General features: G+C 47.7%; 1 protein-coding gene across 1 annotated transcript in view; it reads left to right on the top strand.

Moving 5' to 3' along the window:
- The window catches only part of LOC144944314 (semaphorin-3D-like), a 54031-nt gene extending 48163 nt beyond the window's left edge, over positions 1 to 5868 (top strand). The window contains exons 15-17 of the mRNA XM_078872378.1: positions 255 to 322; positions 952 to 1091; positions 1328 to 5868. Coding sequence (XP_078728504.1) covers positions 255 to 322; positions 952 to 1091; positions 1328 to 1825 — 706 coding nt within the window. The 3' untranslated portion in view covers positions 1826 to 5868. The remainder of the gene's footprint in view (positions 1 to 254; positions 323 to 951; positions 1092 to 1327) is intronic.
- The last annotated feature ends 12935 nt before the right edge of the window (positions 5869 to 18803 follow it).

The following is an 18803-nucleotide window of genomic DNA, read 5'->3' as shown; positions in this document are numbered from 1 at the left end:
GGGCGTGCGGCACAGTCTGGCGCAAGCTATCATAGAGTGCGGTCGTGTCGCCACTGTTCTTTGCGATGATTACAGTGTCTTAAAAAACCACGGCGCTACTACACCTCTCTAAATAAAATGTACGTCTGAGCCGCTCGCGCGTTCCGAGATTCAGAGGTGAAAGGGGCGCACCCAGCCTGCAAACTGCAGACATCTCGGAAGGGGAGCGGGTTGAATTAGGTGAATAGCGGCCGTTGCTGTCGTTGTTGCTGCAGTTCGCGCAGGGCTCGCCGCCAGGATGTGCGGCACGGGGACCCGACCACGCACTGCTGGGACACGCACGGTGGGTGTCCAACTCGCATCTCCCCGTGCGCACCCCCCCCCCCCCCCCACTGCCACCGTTTGTAATCGAGCAGTAACGTCGTACGTTCGGTGTTCGCGCAATTCTTCACGGTCTACAGGCTATCATCACGGAGGCGCCGTGTTGCACAGACACAGCCTGCAGTGGTTCCGCATGAAGGGGGCGATGTTGGTGCTGCTGCTGCTGCCGCTGTGTGATCGCAATTGAGTATTTCGTGGGTGATTTTTCGAATTTGGCAAATTTGGACCCTGACACTGGCACACAACGGTCGATTCTTTTCTGATGATGCGAGGGGATCTTAATCGTCCACTGTAAAGCAGAAGGCACGTATTTTTACGGCTAATACACCCGCGGTAATAACCAGGATGGCCTGCCAGATTCAAACTCGCAGTAACATAGCGGTAGCGAGTTCGCCGCTTGTTACCGAGGCTCGTGGTTCAAATCCGGCAGGCCGCTCTGGTTAATAGATCAAACATAAAGACACGCCGTCAGCTTCATCGTTATCTTTAACGGTGAATGACGTCATCGTTAAAAATAACGACGATGTCATTGGAAACGAGTAGGCCACGGAGCAGCGTGATTTTGCGATGTGTGTGGCTTGTTTCGAGCAGGCGGCGAGTTTGAGGAGTCGGAGGAGAAGGTTCTGTTTGGGGTGGAGGGCAACGCCACCTTCCTGGAGTGTGTGCCCCCGTCCCGGCTGGCCGCCCTCTCTTGGTACGTGCAGCACTCGAAAAAAGACCCACCACAAGAGGTGAGTGCCGTTTGCCTTTTCGCCAAAAGCAAAAGGCTGTGCCGCTATGAATAAAAAATCAGCCGTGCATGCACTGCACCATTAACCGATACCGTTTCTGTCCCTATTGCTTGGTTTGCATCCTCCACGTGGCACCACTGATCCCCTCCCGCCGTGACATTTGTTTCACTCAACCCCACTTCCCTAACTCACTGCGCCAAATTCTCTTGACACGAACCCCCCACCACCGCCCACAGCTGAAAACGGATGAGCGCATCGTGCAGACGGCCCAGGGCCTGCTCGTGCGCGACCTCCACCGAGGCGACGCCGGCGTGTACCGGTGCCGCGCGCGCGAGAACGCCTACAGCCGCGAGGTGTCGCGCGTCGCCCTGCACGTGGTGCCCGGCGAGGGCCTCCGCACCGACCAGTCGGCCGCGTGGGGCCCCCCGCGGGGGGCGGCCGACGACGACCGGCGCCGCCCCCCCAACGCCGCCGCCGCGGGCCACCCGCCCTCCATGCCGCCCGCGTTCCCCGCCGCGCCCCGCAAGGACGCGTACCTGCGCCCGCTGCCGGACGGAGGCGTGGAGGAGCTGTGCGAGCAGCTGTGGCTCAAGAGGCCCAAGCCGCGCTTCCGGGGCGCGTCGGTGTCCGGCAAGTGGAAGCACCCGCAGGACAGCGGGCGCGGCCGCATGCGCCGCCACCCGGGCACGGGGCGGCAGGGCGCCGCCGACGTGGGGGCCCGGACGGGGCGCTAGCTGGCGCGTTTGCTCGGCTCGCCCTGCGGCCGCCGCCGCCTTGCCCGATGTATTCGTATGTAAAGTTCACGATGTTTCTTAACCGTCGTTGTTATTGCACGTGGGGGAGGGGGGGGGGGTGGTGTTTCTGTTCAGAGATTCGGTAGTAAGTGAACAGCGAAGGGCCGCGCGGGCAGTGGTGTTGCACGCGCCGCAGGTTGCTAAACGCTCCGGCGGCGCTGTTGCGAGCGACACTGTCTTCTCACGCGAGCTCGCCGCCCCGGGGGTTCGGTATGTCAGGCACGGCACCGTGAAAACGGTGGCTCCGGCTATGTTTTGCCCCGTCTTGCTTCATGCTCCACAGTCAGGAGTGGCCAATTGCCCGAAAAACGTTCGCTCATGGAAATGTTTTCAGTCATGAGGCCAAGTTTGTTAACGATCACAGTGGTAAAATATTTTCACGCGGCGTATCAAACCGACAGAACCGCATCTCTATGTCCAGCATTTGAACAATGGCATCGCTGTTCCCGTCGGGTAGGATGTTCGCCACAACCGAGAGCTTTCTTAGCGCCGAACAAGGCTTCTGCATTTTTTCAAGATGCATGGCATTTTTCAAACTTTGCTTTTCATTGATGCTTTTTGAGCGGAGGTATTCGGTATTTGAGAAAGTTAAGTGAACAGGGGCATCTTGACCTTCGGACATAATATCTGCGCACAAGGACGTGGCCAAGCAGATGACCTTCACGGTTAGAGGCTGGATGCTTTCAGGGTTGTTCAAAAGTGAATGTTTGCATCGTGTTTGTCCCAATTACGTATGGTACTTCAGTGGCGTGGACCTTTGAGCTATGCTATACTTGGAATGTGCTTATTTAAATAAAACAGATGATCATGATGGTTGTGAAGCTATGTTGAGTAAATTCAGTGGTTCATGAAGCCCCTTACGAATAAGGCAGGTTTGCTTCTAAGTCACTTTATTGGCATTGGGCAAATTTAATAATTGTGTGGCGTCGAGTAAAGGTGCCACCTTGATGGATTTAGACCCAGCTGACAATTAGAGGTATGACTTTCATTAATGGGTAGGTTTTCAAATATAATTGTTGTGCTACTTGCAATCAGTGCAGTTCTAAACGCAAACTAAGCGTCGACTGAGATATTTCGCATCTATATCTCGTGTCACACGACGATTCAATTTTCATCAAATCAAGTGGAATTCGCCCCGACCTCGTCAGACTGTGGAAGCTAAGTAGAGTTGAGCGTGGATCGTGCTTGGATGGGCGTCCAGCACAGGCTGCTGTGGGGCCAAGTATTCAGTGGAGGGCAGAGTTAGAAAAACAATGCATTGTTGTATGGTACTATCGCGTCCAGGTCTGTGCTCCCTGCCTTCACCAACCCGCCTTGACCAACGTCGTGACGTGTGATCAGGTAGCCACCAAAAGTGAGCAGGGGCCCATCATCCAGCAGGGGGCAGGTAAAAGGGCCCCGTCGTCGACAAGTGTCGATCGATGCGATTGCTGCGGGGAAATGGAGCCCGGTGTGTAATGAACGCGCAGTCCGAAAGGGCAAAAGAAAGTAACGTAACCCAAATATCCCTTCGTACTGTGGGTATGATTATTGTTAGTAATATCGTGTTGTCGTAGAGTGAGTGTTGGCATGGATTTGTTTCTTACTATGTTCCACTGGCACCTGGTGGAGTGTTGAGTGACCTCTGTACGTGAAAAGGCCCCTTTATATATATTGTTTCCCTCGTATTTCACCGAGCTGCCCTGCCTTGAGAGTGACCGTGCAACACGAGGTGGAATATTTCTGCGTAATTAGGCGGTCAGCAGAAAAAAATGTTTTAAGATTTTTCTTTTTCTAACGTGCATTAAATACAGCGCCATTTATTCCCGAGTTGAATTCGCAGCGACTGTGTAAGCACGTCCCGCCGTGTGTGTGTGTGTGGAGATATTGCAGTGGGTATCGCGCTGCGCGATGAACCCAATGGCCTGAGTTAGACTTTCTTTCCACTGGCTAAAATTAGTGGCAAGTGGCGTCTGATCTGGTTCTGAGCCTCCCCTAGGTTGACTCAGCCGCTAAATAACTACTTGGTGCAGTGTAGGTGGCCGGGCGTGTGCTATCGGTGCAATCCAGTATAAGGTATGTACAGAGCAGTGGAACTCTTCGTGTTAGAGAGAAGCAGATCCCACAGAGCTACCTCTGAAATCCTTCGAGTGAGCTCTGGCTGGCACAGTAGGGGGCAGCACTTGTTCTGCCACGGAGCAATGTTCAGAGAGTGACAGTCAAAACGATGTTTTGTTTCTTGAGCTGGAATTTAGCCAAATTAAGTACAAAACTTAACTTGCTCACCAGGCTGAAACCAATAAACTCACTAAACTAAAGGATCATGTTTAATCGCAGGTGACTTTATGGATTCAAACCCAGGATCTCAGTGGTTGCAGCTAAATGCCCTCTGATCTCTCAAGCCACCCAGCCAGTCTTGATAGGTGCTTGCCAACAGCACTCACTCCAACAATCCACCAAGCTATACGAGGAAGCTTGCCTCTGTGTGTGTGCGCGTGTGTAGATTATTGGTAATTGCTCCCTGCTTGGAATAACGTTTCTGCAAATTAGGATGTGTGCTTTCCTCTCCGTCTGGTCCTTTGCTTTGTTAAGACACAATGGCAGCTTGTGCCGCATTCTGCTTGACATGCAGCACATTGGTAATGGAGCTCAAAGTACATCGCCTAATCTTCCCCATCTTCATTGAATGGAAATGTTTAATGATCTCACCACACACGACCACATTCTGGCAATCATTGCACTTTGTTCCAGTCTGGCTGATAGAGACTCACTGATTGTGCTTTAGCAGTTGGATGCGGTCAATTTAAATGTTCCACACCTGGTGAATTTGAGGACATTGCCTGATACTGACTGCTATGGACGACGTCTGGTTTTCATAAGCTCGTAGCTGGCGGGTAAAAAAAAAATAAAAAAAAATGTTTGGAGGCCTGAAATGAAAAATAAATATGGGGCGGTGCTGAAAGAGTTTTGTGAAACAAGCAAAATGTGTACGTGATCTCTCCGAATGTCCAAACACAAGAGAGCGCATGTTGTAGACTGACACGCGTAAGGGCACGTGGTTCATCGCCCTGATCAGTCGACCACGTGCTCTGCAAGTGGTGACCTCACGGGGCCCTTGTCCGAAATACATTTAAATTGCGCGGGGGGTTCACCAATTAAATCTGTCTACCGCGTGCGGTGCTACCGGTCACCGTCCTCACGACGATCCGCCTCTTCGCGGTTCGAGCATTCAAACACAGGAGTGGTTGACAATCCTCGAGCTGGCGAACAGGTTTGAGGCGGGGAGAGGGGGCTGAGCCCCTTGCCAGCACGTGTGATCTGCCGCCTGATCTCCTTTATTTGGACGATACGTGTACGGTGGTTGCTGGAGACGCGGCCCGCTTTTTAGTTTTGTTTGTATCCGCACTCCACGCAAACGGAGTCGCTTCGTACAACCCGCGAGCCGCCAGTTTACGCTGCAGACGCTCGTTCAGCCGGCACGCGGTGAAGTCACATCCCGGCAATGTTTGCGGATAACGAGTGAAAAGCAGATAAGGTGTTGGCGGGCGACGTAATTAAGTGACATTTCTTTAATGGGCAACAATTGATTTAAACGCACCCAATTACAATGTAAAAGCAATAGTGGTAATTAGATTACACGCGTATATAAGTGATAGTTTGATCATTATTCGTAGCGACTGCGATGCCAATGCCAGATGTCGTGGTTAACCGATTGCAATGGTGTACACGGATACATCTTCACGTGATTATTAATTCCGGACGTCGCGTCTAGATTATCTTATAGACGATGGTGCTCCCAGCATGCTGCACGGTTAAGCACCGTCTCTCTTCCATCATTGTTAGTCCAGGGACATGATTACAATCACGTTGTCACGCAGCTTGTATTTCTCTTGCCCTGTTATTGTGTGTGTGTGTACTTGACGTAGCATTTGCAATGCGGCCGTTTCAAAACGCGATTATGGTTATGTCTTTGAACTATAAAACAATACTTCTATTTGACGGTGTACGACGGTGTGTTTTTTTGTGTTCCTTCTAAAATTGCAATTCATTAGACACGCAGTCACATTAATAGCTTACAGAGACGAAGAACGTCTCGGCAAATGTTGAATCGAGTGTCACGCGTGTGAAGTTTGAGCACGTGATTTTGTTTAACACACCTACACGTTGAATAAAATTTGCTGCTCCGTTACATTTACACACGTGCGAGAACCGTTTACATTGCATTTTTCTCCAACAAAATGTCTTAAGTTTCTTTAAATTGCTCTTGTTTTTCCTCCCCATTCGTCAGTCCAGTTCACTCTCGATTAGCTGGGCTACTTTTGACGGAGAGACGGCCCAGGTGTGCGAAAAAGAGCTTCACAGATTATCGGATTCCTCAAGTAGAAATACATTTTCTGATTATCATTCCGAAAGCAAACACCACGAAAAGCAAAGCATCAGCAGATTAGGCCATGATACCCGTAAGTAGTGTTTACCTACTCAGCTCGGAGTCGAGACGTTGAATGACATCTGTTTTATTTCTTAGAGTGAGGAGCGGCCAACATTATCGCCAGAGCGTGTGCCCACCCCCCCCAAAATAAAAAAGCCACGGATGAGCATGGGTACACAACATTTCTAGAATTTATTTTCCTTTTTTTCACGACCCGGATAATCCACGCGCGGATCATCGAGAGCCAACTGGATATTGGAACTCAGCTGCTTTGTGACGCGTACCACCCATCACAGGAGTGACAGAGAGAGGCGGGGCTTGATAGGGGAGGCGGGGCTTGAGAGGGGAGGCGGGGCTTGAGAGGGGGGGTGCCTCCAGACAGAGAGATGGGGGGCTCTAGAGGGGGGGGGGGGGCTCCAGACAGAGGAGGGGAGCAATTGCCCCCCCTCTTCCGCACTGGCAAGCGGTTAATTACAAGCCCGGCCGAGAGCTGCCACTCCAAACCAATCCATCAAGTGAGCCTCCCGCAAAAATAATTAAGGCGCGCGAGTTTTGAGTCGAAGCGAAAACGAGCGGCGATTGTAACGTCTTTGCAATTACAAAAGAATGATGATGATAAAATACAAATTACAAAGCATTGATGAAATAAAAATTACAAAATATTGATGAGAAAAAAAAGAGAGAGAAGAGAGAGAGAGAGATCGGTCGGCACGCACACATGGAGGCGCCGGACAGAGGTGCCACGTGGCCACGTGCATTCCGTGTGTGACCAGAGCACAATTTCAAATCGAACGAAGCGGCGCTCACGACAACGTTTTCCCTCGACGTTTGTCGCGACACGCTTGACAGTTCAGACTCGGGGCGATTGCGAGCGCCGCAGTTCGCCTGGCCGCGTTCTCTGTCCCTGTTGAAATGCCGGGGTGCTGGCTGGGATGGGGGGGGGGGAGTCTCTCTTAAGCGGTGTGAAATTTCGGACTCATTTGCGCTCGCCCAACGTGTGTTGGGTTTGGAACGGCGATGATTTTGTGACTCGTAACTTCTCCTCGTGTCACACGTGTGCTTGCTTCAAACTGAATGTTCCCGATTTGGTTTGATGTCATTTCCCCCGCGCCGCCTCGCCTCGCCCCGCGAAGGTTCTGTGTGTTTGTGGTTAAAAAGAAAAGAAAATGTCCTGCGGGGAAAGAGAAACTAATATTGCAGTCTTAATTCCTTGACGCGAAGTGTCGTGTGGACTTGCAACCCAGATGGTTGTCGGCTTCATGTCCCGGTGCCACAGTTGAAACGGCCTCTGTCCACCCGGCAGCATGGACGGGTAACATCAAAGTTCAAAGTTAGTTCAAAGTTAATTTATTAGGTATTGCCCTGGGAGCCATTCGGCTCTTGAATCGGGTGCAACCGCAACAAACAAAACACAAAAACATGAACAAGAAAACATCTTAAAGTGACTATGTGCAAACAGAAAATCCAAGAAAAGACAGCAAAATATTGCAGAAAAAAATCACCGTACACCAACCCTGTGCAAATATCCCAGTAGGATGCAAGTCAAACAACAACAACAACCACAAGACAACTTAGATTAAGGCCATCAGTCTAACTCTGTACTATAATAAACAAACATGGCCAAACCAAAAAACTTTTCGAAAATCAACTAAATAAAGCCAAAAAAACATGACAAGTCTTTTGTGGTCGGCTATGTTCGCCCAGCGTCGAAGAGTAGGCCAAATGCACCCTAGAAGGGTTCTGTAGAGCTCCCTCTAGCGGAGACCCTTCTGCCAGCAGTGGGATGAACAGGCAATTACAGGGCTGCATTTTTTAAAATGTACCTTTAATGATGCTGGTTGGTTATTTAATTTGGCAATCGCGTGGTTATTAAAGCGGCTTGACATGCGTTCCACGCAAACGTTTAGGGGATGACCGGTCGCCTGCTTAACCGTCAAGCTGCCTCATTGTGTGATGCGTACGTGTGTGTGCGTGTGCTTTAGACATCCCCGCCTCTTGCCACGAAGCTCCTGCCTCTGGCCCCTTTCCAACGGAAACAGCAGAACATTGCTGAACGCGAGTGCTCGCCTGTCACTCCCATCCCGGCCGACAGATATTGATGGGCGCGAGGTTTTTGAACACTGTGTGTGCGTCTTCGTGCCGCGAAAGTAAATCTGATTTCTGTAACAAAAGCGGTTGTGCGCCATGCGGCGCTTGCGTTAAGGGCACTGAGATGCTTTATACAAAGCAGACATCCGGAGGGCTTTTACGGATGCTAATGGGCACGTTCTTTGCATGAAACAGCAATAGAACGAGGAGTCTTCCAATGGACACGTCAGAGTGTGCCCAGGTACAATTGCGCACAATCCTGGGACATAAGAAGGTCACGGGCAATACTACGAACGCATGCCTCTTTCATAATGCTTTACTTTAATTTAAATACATCTTCGAATACACACACTCGCACGGAGAGATGATAACGATATGAATAGAGAGAATGTGTTTAAATGCAGGCACCCCCTAACGACAATGCACTTAGCCTATTATAGTTGGTTACTGTTGTATGAACGTATACATTTAAAAGAAGTGAATCGCTTTGTCATTGTGACCCATTTATTGTGACATGTTATCAACAATCTATTACAGCCGCTTGCTTCTAGATTTGAAGCTTTCGTGACTGCAAGGATTCATACTCTTAGGTTTTTTCAGTAAAGTCACGTAGGTAAAAAATAATAAAATAATAATAAATGAAAATAACTACATTCAATCACGACGTTTCGGAGACAACACAAGTTTCCGTCTTCAGGTGGGACCGTCACAGATACATTTACTGTATCAAGTGAGGAGAAATCCAAGAGACAAGATCTTTAATACAAGTTAGAGGGAGCGGGTTCGTGTGCGTGCGGTGGAGCGATGGCACGCACGGTGGTGAGTGTCTGAACCCATCCGGGGCCTCCCCTAGGTCGACTCAGCGTTCAACGAGAAGCGACGACTCGGCCGTGGTGGTGGTGGCGACACTGCCACCACGTGTGCCGTGCCGATCCCTCGTAGCTCGTGGGTCCTCCTGACGGCGCTTGCTGCAATGGTCTGTTGTCCGTCAGGTGCGGGAGATCCGTGTATGTCCACGCATGCCTTCGTAGGCTCCGCCAGAGTCGGATTGAACAAAAGAAATCACCGGGCACGGACCGTCAGAGAAAATTATGCAATAAATGTGTTGAAAACTGCCGTGTGTGTGTTTTTGTGTGAAACGGTGATATACTTGAGTGGAAAATCTCGATGCAGAGACGTCTTTTTGGCTTCAGTATACAATTGCGTGAAGTATCAAAGCACGCATCTGCCCATAGGCACGTTCAGTTAGGGCCCGTGCTCAGCATTGCTGCTGGATGCATTGTGCAAGTAAGTTCATTTTCATCGCCCACCGTAATACTACTCGTCAGTGTGGCTCACTGACGAGTCCGCATGAGGCTGAAACTCAATGGCATTATCCCATCATGCTGCAGACTGGCCCAATGCCTCTCTCAAATGTTCGTACGTCAAATCGATGGCATCGTTTCGTCGTTAAGTTAATTGATTTCCACACACACACACGTGTCTCACGCCGACAGTGATTTAGCTCGCTAAAAACATTTATAGCCACGTAAACACTTACACAATTTTTTGACGATATCTGTCATTGCACGATATTGTGCGTGTGTGGGTCGTGGATAACATACATACCTAAATAAACATGGGGAAGTGTTATTTCCACATCAAATTGAACATTTATGCTATTCGTCGGCATATCAGCCTCCAGAACCACCGTTCAACGGCAGCATTTGTTAAAACTGACAAACTATGGACTGGTTTTTGCCGTCTGGGTCTCATCAGGAGAGTAAATCTCGTTAAAATAAACACTGCTGTGTTGCCAGTTTCTATTGGCAAGAGTACTCCACTTAAGCTATGGGGCCTAAACAACAGCATTGCACTAACAACTCCGTTCACTGTTGTGCATTTGATAACTGCGATAGTGCCATTTGTTTAGCAGGCCTGGCTGCTGATGGGATCTATAATGTCTAAAGCAATCTTTCAGAGCTTTCTGATCAAACATGCTGCTGTATCATCTTTGGGGACCTTTTTTGGCAGGATCAAGATGATGAAAAAATGGATCGGCTTTACCCTTTCCTCGAGGTGTTAAGATGTTCAAACATTAAATAGACACCTATAACTTTATATTATTTGTCCATAAAGCCAATTTGTCAGTTTAACACGTAGGCTTTCGCGACCAATATCGTCCATAATATAGGTTTTTTGAGTTTTTGTTTAGATCGCGTAAATATAAATGTGTCGTTAAACCCGCCACCACCCGACACAGTCAACTAGTAAGGGTTGTCACGTAAACAGAACGTGCCAATTCGTCACTAGTACAGCACACCGGTGTGTTGGAGAGCCAAGCCACAACATTTACAATCCGAGTACGACGTTTCGCCAGTAATTACAACCAGCTTCATCAGGCGACAGCCACGATTTGTGGAGAAATCCTCCTGTTTCGTTCCTGAAATAGAGGGATAGATGTGATGACGTCACTTGTCACAGTTAATTTGTTTTTATTTTTTAAAAATTGTGTATGTAGAGATGGACTTGTGTCGATTTTATACGTCTTACAACAACAACAATAACAATGTATAACGCGTGCAATTTTCACTTCCCCGAAGACAGCGACCCTGAGGTGTGGAGCCCAGCCCAGTTCAAATCATCGTCATCAGAAGCTGATTTTGCTTCATTCATTTCCTTGTTTCATTGGGCACTCAGCGCTGACAAATGAGACGCGTAGCTCCATTAGAGGAATACATATTCTTTGGTTATTTCGGTAAAGTCACGTAGATAGAAAATAAAATAAAAAATAAAAGCAAAAACCCACGACGTAGAGTGATAAATCCGACACGTGTAGATCTTGGGCCACTCCCGTTATTTCACCGATTTGCTGAGCGATCTTTGACGGACCGAAGCATTAGGGCCGCGTCACCGATGCCGCGTATTCTTTCACCGAGTCTCAATTTTTAATCGCTGTCCGCGTTCCTTTGTTTTCTTTAAACCCCGTATTTGTACAGCTGCCGCCCCTGCAGCGGCTCGTGTGGAAACGGACGTTTGTTAGCATTAAGTCAAGATATTCCTGCTTTAGCCTGAACAACATGTCAGTGCGCTGGCGGAACATCGCCTGGGGCACTTTTGAACAGTTACATTGACAACACTTGCGAGCGCATGAGCGCTCGGCTATACCCGGACCAAGCGAATTAAACACCCAAAGCAATGGTTGGTATTCCCTGTCAAAGGGATTTAACATCGATGTGCGTTGGCGCACAGCGGCGCGCCTGTTCTACGGCCGTTGCGTGATGCCTTGGTACATTTTTCGAAACTCGAGGCCACTTTTATGAACACGATTGGCTCGAAAATTCAACTCCAGCGACACGGCAGATTTTATTTTAAAGCCACTTTTTGTTTTAACTGGAATCACTTTTGCCAGCGAGCCCCGTGTGCAGTGGGCAGTCTTGGCAGAGGTTTCTCTCCCACTGGGCGCAGTTATGCAGTCGCAATGGCCCCGCAGTTGCTGTTCGCTTGGCGAGATCACGTACCGGAAGCCGCAGTGTAATTGGGAAAGCGGAGGAGGAGGAGCGCTTTGCCGGCACATTCAGCCAGCGCGCGGTCTTTACGACGCAACGAAGAGCGGGTTGTTCAAAGGCAAAGAGCACGAGTGGCCGCTCTTTGGGATTTTACAGAGCTCGCATCATCATTCATCAGCCATGATTGCTGCTGGATGAATGAAGGCCCTGCCCAAGCTGTCGCTCTATTTGAACTAGTTTTTATTTTATTTTACCAGGTAAGGCCAACTTAAGCTACATAGATATTTTTCAGAAGCGACCTGGCCACAAATGATAGCCCAATGAAGTGGGTTATCACGTGGGAATTTATAGCAGCCGCGTACTCTAAACGCACGTTTCTAAATGTGGGGGGAACAACCGAAGGACCCGGAGAAAAATCCACGTCAGCACGGGGAGACACACAAACTGCAAATGTACAGCAGGCGTCAGGGTCAGGATCAAACCCACGACCTCCTGTACACCAGGCGAGGGAGATAACATCTCGACACCGTTGCACCCCAAATTCACCACGCACCTGCACACGAGCTTGACGATTCATCGCACCATCACTACGAGGATTGTCCTGGCGAGCTCGTTTCTCCCCTCTGGCTGCAACTCCGTTGTTAGTATTCACACCATTGGAACCTCCTTTGCCAGTAGCAAAATATGATAATTGTTTTTTTACCATTTTAACTGGCAATAAAACTGACACCTTTTTAAAAATCAATTTCAAGGACAGTGCATACATTATTACAGTTGTGTTTTTTTGTTTGCATTCCGACCGCAGGTATTGTGGTCAATGCAAACATGACTCCTTGTAAAAAACGTGTCAGTTTTGTTGCCAGATAAAAGGGTAAAACATCAATGATCATATTTTGCTACTGGCAAAGGAGGTTACAATGGTGTAAATGCTTGCCCCGAGCTCTCATACTCTGATGGTGCATTGTCCTTGAGTTGTGCGCCTTTTGGCGTCATCTGGTCCAACACCATGTGAAACTAGGCTCTAAGAAAAGCTGTCTCGGGTGTGGACCAATCAATTTCAAGGACAGTGCATACATTATATTATCAGAGTTGTGTTTTTTGTTTGCATTCCGACCACAGGTATTGTGGTCAATGCAAACATGACTCCTTGTAAAAAAGGTGTCAGTTTTGTTGCCAGATAAAAGGGTCAAAAAACAATTATCATCCGTTGTTAGTCTCAACCACTGGTCAGCGTTCCTTCTTGTGATATGTGTTGGATGAAAATACACGGTATGAGCGACTGTTTACACTTAAATTCAGCAATGCATTACATTGGAATAAAGAGCACTTATCCATTTATATAGCAGTTATAGCACTTGCCACATCACTGTCTGTATCAGATTGCCCTGAATCTAATTGCAATAAGATTATATACATTAGCTATACACTTTATTTAAAGCCAGTTGAGAGCTCATGGAGATCAAAACTCTCTGATTTATGGGAGACCTGGGTTAAACAATAGTAAACATGGAAGTTATAGAACGCAATTACAAGTCACAGAAAATAAATTACTGGATGGCCCCAATCGCGTGTCTTGTTGGTCATGGAGGTTGCTTGACTAAACTTCACCAGGCTGGTATGTCTGTATGTTGAACTTCTTTCGCACCGTACATGGCCAACTGTTTTCATTGGAGGTGATCAGTACAGGTTGGTAAAGGATGAGGTACTAAGATAGGTTCAAACCTTACTGATGTTAGCGTGGCTGGGAATTCAACTCAGGTATTCTGCTTCACGGCACAGCGGCTGTACCACAGTAGGACTACTGCTACACCCGTGCACTGTACATATTTAAATACACAACGCGATAAAAAATAAAGTCCCAAACCACAGAACAAAAATAGAAAAGTAGATGCATTGAGTTCAAGAATGTAACTTGAAAGTGCAAATCCAGTGTTCAACAAGGAATGCTAATATGAAGAAGAGAAAAAAAATATCATGGGAATGGAAATAATAATGCGTTGGGGTGTTTTGGAAATGAATCCAGAGGTATAAACATTTGGCCAGTGCGATAAAAAAACATTTATAAATTCGGAACGGAGAATTTAATGACTTTTAAAAAAACTACAACAAGGTCGGCATTGTTTATAAGTATAATGTAGAGATATTGTCAATCTATGCAGAATGAGCATTGTATTGAAACCATAATTTACGGATGAATAATAACTACGTCATTGTTCATGGAACCAACACTGAGTCAAGGACTCGTTTTCAGGGGGGCCATGCTACATTGAATTTGAGTGTTTAGAAGTGAGAAAACTCACGTGCGCTCGGGGGGCAACGCTCCATCCCCGTATAGATGGAAACATATGGCGATTAGTCAACCTGCTGCACTGCCTTCTGCTGGTGAGCCAGGGTATGGCACTTTCTCGACGCCCATCAGAAGGGAGTTTGACAACATCTGAGTACGATTCACCAACCCTCGCTGACTCAATCCACAGTGCTGTGTCACAGGCGTGTGCCACCAAATTGTATCGACCTTTGGGACATGGCAAAGGCATTTGGAGGCAAGTTTTAGGCTTCGCAGGTTTGTGGAGTTTAAAGTCTAATTACTTGACCGTGAAGGCAATGCATCAGATAAAACGTTGAAGATAAATGTGCACGTTCAAGTGTTTGATGTATTGGCATCATATTGATAATAAGAGGTAACAAGTTACATTTTACAGCACATTATGATGGACAGAATAACTCGTATCTTACATGGAGCGTGTACGTTAAACAGTAATTGACAGCCCTTTGTTAATCCACTGCTGGATGAAGATCTTCAAATGCTGCCTTTTATGGGGGTTGTTTAACCATACTTCACCACATCGGTCATTGTGGTTTTGTGGATAGGATTGGGGCCAGGACAGGTTTAGATTTCACTCATCGCTGATGTTGGCCGTGACCTCTAATTGACTACAATTGCCAGATTTATTGCGCAGCGTGTTAACCACTGCGCCACCGCTCCACCCACTGGAATAAATACACATGTAGCGAAATAATTGTTTACGTAAAACTACGACTTAAAAGTTCTCACGGGCAGAATTCAAATATGTGTGATTTACTCTACGTATAAAACATTGGCGAAGATCAATGCATTATCGTGGACAAAGGCGCTGATGCTACCACACCTCGCAAACGCGTTTATACCCTCCATAAAATTGCACAGCTGCTGCACAGTAGACGCGTGACCTCCGAGATCTGCCCTGATCCGTATCCCACCATCTGTTCTTCGGTCTTCCCCTGGACTCTTGGAGACCATTCCAATGCCTGTCTGCCTGTCTCGGTAATTATCAGCCCTGTCCCGTTCTGCACATGTACGTCCTAGCCAGTGCAGCCAGTCAAAAAATTAGAAACTTAATTTTTACTTAAGGTGGAGAAAGCCGATGAGCAATGAAGCTCGTTTTTACAGATGTCCAGTCGGGGCATAAAAAAAGGGTACAGAAACAAACAATGCAAAGAAAAACGATTGGAGTGCAAAGTACAGAAAAGGAGAGCAAATCACTAAAACTAAATACATAAAATAGATAAATTACACAAGTTAAAATTGAATAAGTGCACCAATTCCAATTTTTTTTTGGCAAGGCAGCAAACAACAGCAAGAACAGTCCCAGACCACACCAAGACAACAACACAGTCAGTCCTTCAATACAATTTCACATTTTACGACACGTGGGTTAGTATGAAAGCTACAAGTCACATTTGCAAATGCGGTTGTATCCAGCACTAATCTTCTGCTTCACGATATTTTTAGAGAGAAGATTTACGATGTTAAGGGAGGACACGATGTTGTTCCAACACGTTGGTGCTGCATCGGCAAAGGCTTTGCCATCGATTCTTATTCGTGGGATAGTTTAAAGGGAATTATACGGACCGCTTAGGGTTCCTGCGTTTGACAATTGGGTTAATGAATTAGCGAAGCATAGCGCAGATTTGCCAAAAAAGGATTTCATGGACGGACAGGGGCATAGGTCTCTCGCATTAATAATCATTTTAGACAGAATACTCAAAACATTACTGTTGTTGCACATGCGAGTGGTGAATAAAATAGTGTTATTGCCTGTCATAAACCTGGATTTCTCAGAGTGTGCGGTGTATAATTTACCGTCTACTGTGAACGTGCACGAGGCTGTGTGTGTGGTCTTCGGCAACATTGATTTACATAGACAAAGCGTGGCGTTTGTTATGTTCGGGACAAGTAAAAACACGGGGTAACGCTGACCCAGACACATCAGTACATATTGGCCTGGATGTTGTGTTCTTACTTGGCACTGTAGAGGTGTATACTAAAAAAAAGTAAACCCTTGTTCACGTGTGTTTACTTACTTACTGAGATTTAATGTGTCATCTTGGAGGTGGAGTGGTGGCGCAGTGGTTCGCGCATTAACTATCAGAATCCAGCGACGCTTTGAGTTCGATTCCTGGCCACACTAACATTGGTGGTGAGCAACATCGGAATCATTGGGCCTGGGTGCCAATAAATCGATATGAATTGACCAGCATGACAAAACACGGCTAAACTAACACACGGGAAGGCCTTCATCCAGCAGTGGACAAAGAGCCGTACGATATACCATCTGTTCTCCACGTGGAATCCAGTGTCAAATCGGGAGGACACCCTTATCGCCCTTCATATCCGTTATACCATTAACTAATTGCATCCGTAATTAACTCATTGCATCCGTAAATGTACAAACATCTGCAGCACAGTCTACCCTGTACACACAATGCCCGACTATACCTGCAATCCGGCATTAAACAGTTTCGTGGAAGGCGGTATCTCCCGTGTGTGTGGTTGGTGTTGGGATGCGGTTTAATACAGGTATTGTGGTTAATGCAGACATGATTCCTTGTAAAAAGGTTTCAGTTTTGTTTCCAGAAAAAAGGGCAAAAACCCTATTATTATATTTTGGTACTGGCAAAGGAGGTCTAATGATGAGATACATTTTTTTATATTTTTATTTAGGGCCCCTTTATAACATATGCTACAGGCCCCGCACTAACTTCATCGGGCACTGGAAGAAGGAGACTGTTGTGATCTTTGCTCATTGTCGAGTTAACACCGAGGGGTTGCATTGTTTTCGTACACTTTGTCGCGGGTGATTAAATCCCCTTTGTCAGTCAACCCCGAGCACAATAAAACATCCCAGGCTGAGCTGGACTTGCTCAATGCGCATTGAGTCCCCCAAACTGGTTTGCCTGAGACATTTCAAAGGGAGTGTGGGGTTTGGGCACGTAGAAAGAAAAAACACTCAGAGGGTGGCACGTGCCACACAGCCAACGTTGAACACACTATAAACACGTGTTAAGCACTCGACAGTGGGCGACAATGCAATCTGCTGTTGTCTGTCGTAAATTTAGCCGTTATCTCCCCCGAGAATGAGGAAAAGCTGTGAATCCCATCATTATTGTGTTGCTACATTAACCAGCCTCTCTCCACCTACTGTCTACGCGTTGATATATTGAATGAAGCGACGCAAATTAGCAGATCGGTCAGCGTGTGTGTGCGCGCGTGTGTGTGGGGAGCGGTAGTGTATTTGTTAGCGCTACGCCGCGCTACGATCCCGTCGACCCGAGTTCGATTCCCGCTCACGGCCACCAACACCAGTGACGATTATTTGAACCGGTCCGTGGCATCACCTAGGTCGACTCAGCCTCAAATGAGAACGCGGTGCGTAAACATCGCCAATGGGGAGACAAAGGCGGCTGGGCGTGGTGTTGGGTCAATCACCCCCTCGTGTGCCGTGCCGGCCTTCACAGGTGCTCGCTAACAGCACTTGCCCCTACAGTCTGTTAAGACCGATCGACCACTCCCACGCCCCCCCCCCCTTCCGCTTTGAGACCCCCCAAAATGGGTATTGTATCCATATGTTCGTCGTCCAATCCACCCCCGCACCTCCGATTAGCACGGTTGCCTACGTACGGTGCGAAAGAAGCTCGACATACACACGTACGATACTTATCAGATAAAACACACTGAAAGTTGAGCGGGGCTCTATGTAAAACGCTTGCAATTTCGGGACTAGCTCCCGCCACTCGGGAGAGTTTCTTGATTTGCCTTTGACTGGGCCGTTGAGCTCAACTCGCCGAGCAAAGTCTGAGTCCACAGGTGAGGGAGACATCTCCATTGGAATTCGCATTTGCTGGGGGGGGGGGTTTGTTGTTGCTTCCCCGGGAAGAACACTTAGATTCATAGCCTCGCCTGCACGAGGGTTGGTTGGCCCGCGTTCTCATCATTGTTGGTGCTGCAATAACATTGGCAGAATAAGCTTTGTTGAAGGCAGACAAAATGTTTTGAATAGCTAGACCTGACCCCCCCCCTGGTGGTTTATGTGTTTTGACAGCAGAGCGAACGCCTGCATCGCAGTCCACCCCGCCCCCCCCCCCCTCTTTAATCTCGGTGTTCATTTGTGTTTTGGCTCCGCCGTGTACGTAGACCAGACATTTCTCACGTTGCCCCACAGAAATTATTTTGGCTTTTATATATATATCAAACATATAACCCCCCCCCCCGCCCGCCTCCGCCTCCTTAGCTGCATTCGCCTTAAATTTCGATTTAAAGCTTTCGTGACTGCAGGGATTCATCTTCTTGGTTCTTTCGGTAAAGTCACGTAGAAGGGAAGTAATAAAATAATAAAAATAAAACATAATAAAATAATTCTCACGACGTTTCGGCCACAACGCAAGCAGCCGTCCTTAGGTGAAGAACAGGTCTGTCGACAGCGTCTGAGAATTATTTTAATATGTTTTATTTTTATTATTCTATTACTTCCCTTCTACGTGACTTTACCGAAAGAACCAAGAAGATGCATTCGCCTTGCTTCTTATTTTGTATGGCGGCGGCGGCGGTGGGAAGTTGATCATCAACTCTTTGTTTGAATATTCGCGTCGAGGTTGGCGAGTGAGCCAGTCGAGG

This window comes from Lampetra fluviatilis, chromosome 34, assembly GCF_964198595.1.
Source record: "Lampetra fluviatilis chromosome 34, kcLamFluv1.1, whole genome shotgun sequence".
Lineage (NCBI taxonomy): Eukaryota > Metazoa > Chordata > Hyperoartia > Petromyzontiformes > Petromyzontidae > Lampetra > Lampetra fluviatilis.
Note: the sequence above shows the minus strand (reverse complement) of the source record. Positions and strands in the feature narration are given on the sequence as shown.